Source organism: Octopus sinensis, linkage group LG5 (assembly GCF_006345805.1).
Source record: "Octopus sinensis linkage group LG5, ASM634580v1, whole genome shotgun sequence".
NCBI classification, from domain to species: Eukaryota; Metazoa; Mollusca; class Cephalopoda; order Octopoda; family Octopodidae; genus Octopus; species Octopus sinensis.
Window position 1 is genome coordinate 84,656,300 of NC_043001.1, and position 9,768 is coordinate 84,666,067.

Sequence of the window (9,768 nt, forward strand, 5' to 3'; positions counted from 1 at the left end):
AAACCAACACTTGTGTATGAAGCAATAGACTAGATACATTTTTTTTTATATAATATTATAAATATAGTCTTATAACAGCCTAATAATTTTATCTTACGGTTTCAAACTAATCACCTCCTACAACTAGAAATGCATATTAGCAATCATCAGACACAACTAAATGGAAAACTATGGTGATGTCAAGAGTTCATATTTTCTATTGAGACGTGCCCGATGATTGCTAATATACATTTCTAGTAGTGGGAGATATCAGCGTGACACCGTTAGGTAACATTAATTGGCTGTTATGCGACTTTGATATAAAATGCATAATGATGTAACGATCTATATGTACCTTATATGATTATTTTTAGCATTGCAATAGTTTTAGATATTGATAGGCATCCGAAAATATGTGTTCAGTATGATTATATACAAATCTTATTGACCTATTCCATTTGTTGTATTGTAGATGACTATGAGTGATATGATGTGCTACACAGCTTTGGAGAATCCCCTGCAAGAGAACCCATCATTCTTGAACAACTACCCGAAATTGAGGGCTCTGAGAGACCGAGTATGCGCTCACTGCAAAATCAGTCCATATATTAAGAGACGTCACCAATCCTCTTTCTAAATCGTTAACCACAAACATATCGACTTCTCCCTATGAAACCCCTAGATATTACACTGTAAACGAAGAACATGGACATTCAAATTTGGAAACCTAAAAAAACCGAGACCGTTCCCTTTGAGTTGAATTGAAGTGATGTGTCACGTGAATTATGTGAGAATTGATGAGAAAACGCAAGCCGATGCATGAAATCTTACTGACGTTTTCTTTTCCAATTAGTCGCAATAATTTTTAGTAGGACGCTGCACATTCCTACACAGAAGCATCTGTATACAAAACGTATTTGTACAGTGGCATCTCTGTAAATGTTGTAAGTTAATTATAATAATAATGATAATAATAATTACTATATGCATATACCATAAATAATTATTATTATATTATAATGTTAAGAAGAATAGTGTTATTAATAAAAAAAGTTATTTCCCATCATAATTTGTTCCATTCGTTATTAATGTATTGTGCCTATGAATACCATACTTACAAAATCAGCATTTCCATATGAATACTTTGGTAAGATAGTAGAATGCCTTATATAATTTTCTAACCAAATCATTGAAACGTCAACCAAAATACCTTTGTGAAAATCTCCCAATTTTAAATTTGTTTTGTATCCAATATTAATATAGATACACTAAAGTAACGCAGTATTCTTTGAGGAGTATGTCATGCTGAAAATTTGTAAAAAAAAAAAAAGACTTAACATAGTATTATATGAACAAAACAAAGCAAAAACTTAGAGACGATTCCCAACCACATGGTTCTGGGTTCAGACCCACTGTGTCTGCTATTGCAGCCTTGAGCTGACCAAACCGTGGAAACTGAAACCTCGCTGTGTGCGTGCAAGCGTGTTAGTGTGTGTATAATTGCGCGCGTGTATCTGTGTGCATTTATGTATAAATACATGTGTGTGTGTGTGCATGCATGTTTGTGTATTTATTTGTCCTCCCGTGCCACTTCATAGACGGTGTTAATTTGTTTACATTCCTGAAACTTAGTGGTTCGGCAAAAAGGCTCAGACAGATTAAGGACCAGACTTTTGAAAATACCCCAGCATGGCTGCAATCCACTAACTGAAGCAAAAAAATAAACGATAAAGAAATATTAGTTTTATATAAATATATTTCCGTGTAATTCCTTAATATCAGTTTCATGCTTCATATTATGACGAAACGGTTATCTCCCTTGTAATAGATGTGAATGTCACGGAATAAAAGGTAACACAAGTCCATTAAATACAGCTAGAAGGTTGACAAAATACATCATACAGGAACTTATTGAAACTGATCGCTGACAGCTTAATGACACCAAAACAACACCATTCTTTACCATACAATTTAACACAAATATACATAACATCTTTTGTGTCTACTTGATGTATTGAGTACCATACTTTAATTGTGGTCCCTTCTGTTTTTACGGAATCTCCATCTACAAATAATACATGCATACATACAGGTACAGAAAGAAGCAAAGAATGAGATAGATAGATAGATAGATAGATAGATAGATAGATAGATAGATAGATAGATAGATAGATAGATAGATAGATAGAGAGGGTGTAGATAGATAGATAGACAGATATAACAAAACACAACACAAAACGCCGGCTGATAAATTACTGGCCAATTCGCCGATCGTATGTATAGTACAAAAATATCACTTCAATATTTTACTATTTCTCCGATTCTGTACCACAATACCAGTTCTCTCACCTAATCGTTTTAGCCATACCTCGCTTTCTTGCTCACTCAAGCTCAATGCTCCTGGCTTTGTTTGAAAGACAATACAGGAGGATCAGTTAATTATGATTTTATTTGCCTATTGGACTGGCATTCTTATTGCAGCGATCCATCAGTTTTTCTAAGCACTTTAAGAGAACTCGGAAGGTTGGGTCTCCAAGCAGGCCTTTCAGGATACCCTTAAAACCAGGAACTTTTCAGCACCCTCTTGTACACACCGATTAATAAGCATATATTACATCATACTGTGAAGGCGCGTGGCTTAGAGGTTAGGGCATTCCGCCCACGATTGTAAGGTCGTGAGTTTGATTCCCGGCGACGCGTTGTGTTCTTGAGCAAGGCACTTTAGTTTATGTTGCTCCAATCCACTCAGCTGGCAAAAATGAGTTGTACCTGTATTTCAAAGGGCCAGCCTTGTCACACTCTGTGTCACGCTGAATCTCCCTCACAACTACGTTAGGGGTGCACGTGTTTGTAGATTGCTCAGTCACTTGCACGTTAATTTCACGAGCAGGCTGTTCCATTGATCGTATCAGCTGGGACCCTCGTCGTCGTAACCGACGGAGTGCTCCTTTATTACATCATACTGATGATTGTATCATGTTCTCACAAATGACAAATTAGAGGCTTGCTACTGATCCAACTCTATGTCAATTGCACAGAAATCTGCATCCAAGACAATAAACGTAAATAGAACATTTGACATCGTTATAACTATCGACTAAAACATTTTATTCAGAAATGTTTACCGCCACCTCATTATGGCTTTTCGACGTTACTACCGTTTCAACAACCTTCACCCTGTATATATTGCAAGCAGGGTAACGAACCCTTACTACCCACTATCAGACGATAGGATAACGAGACCGAACGGTTTCGGACTAATTGTACCTATCATCAGACGGGAACACCCGTTCGCTAGAAATAGCAGGAATTCGCTCCAGTTCGCAGTATATTGAAAACTAAGCGACCATCAGTCACAGCTGTATTGATATGGCGATATACATTACTTCTTAATACAGTTACTACTTTTATCTCTTAATGAGATTTTCTAATTAGCTATTTTGATTCGTTTTATTTATTAATGATATAGAATAAAATAAAGTCAATGCAATAATTTCTGGTGTTTTTTAATGCATGACATGACGCTTCTGCAATTTAAATATGCGTTCTTGGATAGGGTAAGGGCCAATGCAGTTGCAACTTCATACCATAGTGTTTCTGTGGTTATTGTGTTGTTTTTACTCTTATTTCTAGCCATACCGATGCCGGAGCTACTAATCGTCCATACATTGAAGATAGTATCTAGGCAGGTGTTTTTACACTACGCTTAAATCTTACTTTTTTATTGGGCCAATGTTTATTCCAGTTACATGTAAGAAATCTGATCCCTTCATTAGCATATCAGAACAAATACATTACGATTTTTGGATTGGTTCTTTGCATTCTGAGCTGAAATCCTACCGAGGCCAGTTTGCATTTCACTTTGTCGGAGTCAATAAAAATAATGCACCAGTCAAACATTGCGGTCTATGGTATCGACTAACTCCCCCTTACTCCCGCCCTAAAATCTGCTGACGTCATGCATTAACCATGCCCTATTATTTGTAGGAAACATAGTCCTGTTTACTGTTGGCACAAGGCCTGAAATTTTGAAGACTGGAACTAATCGCTGACTTTGACGGAATCTGAACGCAGAACGTAAAGGCAGACGAAATGCCGTTCAGCATTTTGTCCGGCGTAGAAATGATTCTGCCAACTCACTCTTATTTACTCTTAAACTCTTACTTGTTTCAGTCATTTGACTGCGGCCATGCTGGAGTACCGCCTTTAGTCGAGTAAATCGACCCCAGGACTTATTCTTTGTAAGCCTAGTACTTAATCTATCGGTCTGTTTTGCCGATCCGCTAAGTTACGGGGACGTAAACACACCATCATCGGTTGTCAAGCGATGCTGGGGGGACGAACACAGACACACAAATTTATACACACACATACATATATATATATATATATATATATATATATATATATATATGTACATATATACGACATGCTTCTTTCAGTTTTCGTCTACCAAATCCATTCACATGGCTTTGGTCGGCCCGAGGCTGTAGTAGAAGACACTTGCCCAAGGTGCCACGATGTGTGACTGAATCCGGAACCATGTGGTTAGTAAGCAAGCTACTTACCACACAGCCACTTTGTAGAAAACATAGTGCGGCGAGCTAGCAGAATCGTTAAAAGGTTGCTAAAAATTCCTTGCAATATTGTTGTGGTTTTTCCCATGTAGAGTTCCATACCTGCCTGAATTATGTTTATCCCTCATCCTTTCAGGATCGATAAAATAAGATACCATACGAGTCAAGCACTAGGGTCGACGGTGTTGAATAACTCCTTCATCTAAACAAGCTGCCAGATAAAAGGAGATACATGCCATCTGGAACAAGCTGCCATCTGGAACAAGCTGCCAGATGAGATGGTGAAGATGCCGACGACCGCTTTGTTCAAAGCCTCCCTGGACCTCAAGTGGCCTGAACTCTTTACATGAACACCACCCTGTACTTAACTCCATGTCCCCCTACATGGCCTTGCTATTTGCTTTTGAGCCAAATTAACTAACTAACTAACTAACTAACTAAACACTGCTGACCTTGTGTATAAGTCAGAAACCGTTATCTTTTGGAAACATAGGGCGGCAAGCAGGAAGAATCTTCGGAGCGTCATCGCAAAACATTCCTTGAAATATTAGTTCTAATTCTTACGAAAACAGAAACCATTGCTAGATTTGGAAAATAGAAACTTAAAAATAAGCAGACACGTTGTGTTATCAATGTATATTTTTTAAAAATGTAATAATAACAGCAAAGGTTAACGAGAAATAAATGTGTTGAGACATTTTCAGAAAAAAATCAAAGTGAAGGAAGAAAATTGATTTGTAGGAAGACAAAAAAAAAATTGAAATGAGAGAATGAAAGAGGGAAAAAAACTACTTTGATAAATTTCAAAGTAAAATAGTATCATGTGATCATAGGAGTTAACTTAGAACTATAATCGGAAAAAGAAATCTTAATTTCTATATGAATTTGTCTGTTTCGTAAAATTTGTTTTAAAGAAAAATAAAATAATGTTGCAGGTGATACTTGCTTTTGTTATCGATTAGAAACGTGTAAACACCTACATACACATGAAGGTGTGCGTGTGTAAATAAGTAAGTAAGTATGTATATATATATATATATATATATTATATATATATATATATATGTGTGTGTGTGTGTGTGTGTGTGTGTGTGTGTGTGTGGTGTGTGTGTATGCATGTATACGTGTATGTGTAGATAGATAAATAGATAGTTAGATAGGTAGATAGAGAGATAGATTCACTGATTAAGACAGACAGATAGATAGAGAGATAGATAGATCTTTATATAAACATACATGCACACATACATACATACATAACTACACAATTCACGCCCCCATATACAGAGGTATATAATCTAAGAAAATAAAGAAAGGCGTCTGGTATGTGAAATAAATAAAAAAATACAAATGAGAAATAGATAAAAATCATTCTAATATTGAACATGAATTATAAGACAACAAATAAGGAAGAATATAAGACAGCTACATCTTACCGTGTTCATGTATCTCCTTTTATCACTATATATATAATTATATATATGTAAGATTGCAATCTGTTGTTTCAATCGTCGCTCTATTGCAAGGGGAAAGAATTGTTTTGCCAGTAGTCTATATTATGGAGTTCTATTCCTTGGTGAAGCAAATTTGGTTTTGGTAGGATATAGCATATCATATCATCTTTATGTATTTATATAATTGAATTTTTATTTTTTGCTTCAAGTATAGAGTCCTTAATATTTGCATTCAACTATCAGCAAGAGCTGTCTACTCCTTCATGCGATAATCCCATTTTTTCTTCAGCTCCCAGTCTAATTAAAATTTTCATCTCTACCTCAGACGTGCCAAGTTTTCTTCCACCTTTTATTCTTGTTTCCTGTTCTCTGTTCTCTTCTCACTCAAAGATTTTCACCCCTACCAATTCCTGCTGTAGTTGTTTTGTGTTTCCCATCATTGCAGCTAGTTGCTTCATCACAAAGGATGTAAACATCTATTTTTTTTACACTTGCCATTTCTCTCATCCTCTCTCTGTAAACGAATGCTGTTTACAATGTTGGAAACTTCTCTCACAACACCAATTTTAATTTATTATTTTCAATCGCTTTTTGTATGTATCGCAGAAGCCAGAGACACATTTCGTTGAGAAGGTTAATAACACACAAAGATGTCCAAATACATAGTGCTGCTTCAATCTTATTGTCCACAAACATTGCCCTATCTTTATTGTTAATCCTAATTAATTAATATTTTGGGGCCGTAACTCTACATTACTTTAACAGGTTTCATCATTTATCTAAAGAAACTCTTCACAACAAGTGCAATCTTAATGAATACATATTCATTTGTTAACAGCATTATATATGTTAACACTGACCTTTTTAAATCTGTTATCAGTCTCGAAGATATTAGATAATGGAATTTTCGGTATAGAAATTCACCTACTATTATTTCCTGTCTTTACAACGTAGTTTGTATCAGGTCGATTACCTACCTGTTTTATGTACATAACCAAGAAATATGCTTACAAATTCAGCTGTGATTAAAAATACATTCACACTCTCTGTATTCCGTCATGTATTTCACATACACTACTTCATATTTTTAAAATAGTGAAGAGAGAATCACTAAGTAGTTAGGCAATATTATACAATAGTTGGTCAGAAGAATTGATATGATAATAAATAAACATCAATAAAATAATTAATCTGCATTACAATAGATATATAAATGATATGCTATATTATATATAATGAATATCAATAACATAAGTAATTTATGCGGTGAGGACAAGCAAATGGCATCTCTACTGCTGCGAAAATGTTTTCCTAAGATGGTCAAATAAAACCAAAGCATGTTCGGAATTGTCTCCCATACTTTTAACACAAATCCAATGAGTTTACTCATGCAGTGTTGTGTTTCCTCAACGGAATAGTATTTCTAATTAGAATTCTGTCCTCTACATTAAGTATGTTATAAAAACAATCTAAATCAAATATTGTCTGTTAAACATATTGCTTGTTTGTACTCTTTAGTAATCCATTTTTTAAAAATACGTACATACATACATACGTGTGTGTGTGTGTGTGTGTGTATGTATACCTATATAGATGAATATAAGTATATGTATATAGACATGTACACACACACACACATATATATATATGTATCTATCAATCAATCTGTATATATATATATATATCATCATCATCATTGTTCGACCGTGGTCGAGACAATGGAATTTACCATGTTGCGCCAGACTTCACGGTCCATCATAGCATTACGGAGGTCCTGTTGCTGGATGCCTGTATCCCTGGAGATTACATCAGGGTAGGAGAGTGTGCGCCCTCTGGTGTTGCGAGTAGATGGCTTCGAGATACTAGAAGGCATCATCTCAACTCAGTATCAGAGCGAGCTAAAGCCGTTACCAGCATCACCAAATTCAAAGTGTGAATGAAAGTTTGTGTCACCAACCCCTTCCCACCAGCGTGTAGCCAAGACGAGATGCTGTGGTTATTTACTGGGATGAAATATGGTTATCAGTAGAATTTGGTGATACTGGTAACGGCTTTAGCTCGCTCTGATACTGAGTTGAGATGATGCCTTCTAGTATCTCGAAATTTAATATACAATTATTCATAATTGTAGTGTCCTACGCTGATAAGAAAAGAAGTTGGGTAAGATATAATTATCTAATTCTTATGCTTTCCTAAAACTTAATTTCGAAACGTACGTCCGTAGGTGACTTAAAATTGTATGATAGATTGCCGTCATTTCATTCTCTCTTACCTGTCTGTGTTTGCCTTTCAAGTGCTGTGTTTTTACTGAGATCTCCCTTTTAGTAGAAAGAATAGCTATAACTCTTTGACTGCTATTTCTAAATTCGGTGTGTGGTGAGGCAATTCGTTGCTAAACCCTTAATTACTTAGTATTACTTAAACTTTCCTCGAATGAGGCTTTTACATGCCGAAATCTACTTGGTGTAATTAATGATTATTCCAAATTAATTAATTTCACCCTATATTATTACGGATATATATATATATATATATATATATATAATCAATCACACATACTCAATGTATATGTTTCATTTATTCACCGGTTCCCTGCAGCATGGTGCTTGGGAAATGAATCCCTCATAAGACTGGATGTAAAAACACATGAAAGTAAGAGACTGAGGTAATAGATATCGATATTTCGCTATTTTTGTGGCTTAGCAACATTACATGCTTGAATCGAAACACGGACGAACAGAATCACTGTATTATGACTACATATAAATAGTGTAAGAGCTGTATTTTCGCTTGTTCACCGGCTCGCTGCGGAATATAGTTTTGGGGAACGACTCCTTCATAACTCTGGATGTTAGAACACCAGAAAGCCATAGATAGGTGAGACAGTTCAGCTCCATTTGAATATACATACATATATACACACAAACACACACATACACAGATATATATATATTTATATATATACATATATATAGTTAATCTAAACAAGAAAACACAAAAAAACAAAAAAAAAACACAGCAACCCGAGGACGTGGAACAAATAAAGTATTATTGGACGCTCAGGAAAGAAGGGAAGAAGGAGGGTACACATAAATACATACATGGTGGCTGCCCCCTCGTTATCGAGTATGGCCATTGCACGTAGCTTAATCAATGTTGTTATCGTGCGATGCCTGTGCAAGAAGATTGTTTTAAAGTGTGGAAAGGCTGTGCACTGAGTCAATCCCACTCACTAAGAAACAGCAGCCATAATCCGAAAAGAATAACAAGTCAACATCATTGGTAACCACTGAGCCGCAGGTTTTATCTCGGAGTTATCCCAGTTTCCTGAGTGACCTTCTCCTAGAAGGATGCCCTAACAAAGGCTAGGAGTCCTTCACTCCCAATGGCTTAACCGCGCGATCGGGTATTCAGTCCGATTATTTCTATGTCCCCGCGCATGATACAACCTTAAGACATTTATTGGATGGCCGTTGAATCTTAAGAGTCTCTCCGCCCTTTGACGGGTTTTATTTTTCATCCCGCAGAGTGTCCAATAAACACCCTCCTCACCAAGCAAGCTTGGTGGGGTTGCCGGTTTAGTCGCCGACGACCTGACCATGCAACAGGTGTACTGGGTTATATGTTACCAGTAGCACTCGAAAGTGACCTGACCATGAGATTGCACCTAGAAAGTTACCCTCCCATGCATAAGTCCGGCAAGATTGTTTATGGAAGACCAGCAGTCGCCCATGTATACCACCAGTGCTATCTAAGGG

General features: G+C 36.2%; 1 protein-coding gene across 1 annotated transcript in view; it reads left to right on the forward strand.

The window, feature by feature from the left end:
* The window catches only part of LOC115212201 (S-crystallin SL18), an 18,787-nt gene extending 17,756 nt beyond the window's left edge, over positions 1-1,031 (forward strand). The window contains exon 7 of the mRNA XM_029781039.2: positions 452-1,031. Within this exon, the coding sequence (XP_029636899.1) occupies positions 452-616 (165 nt within the window). The 3' untranslated portion in view covers positions 617-1,031. The remainder of the gene's footprint in view (positions 1-451) is intronic.
* The last annotated feature ends 8,737 nt before the right edge of the window (positions 1,032-9,768 follow it).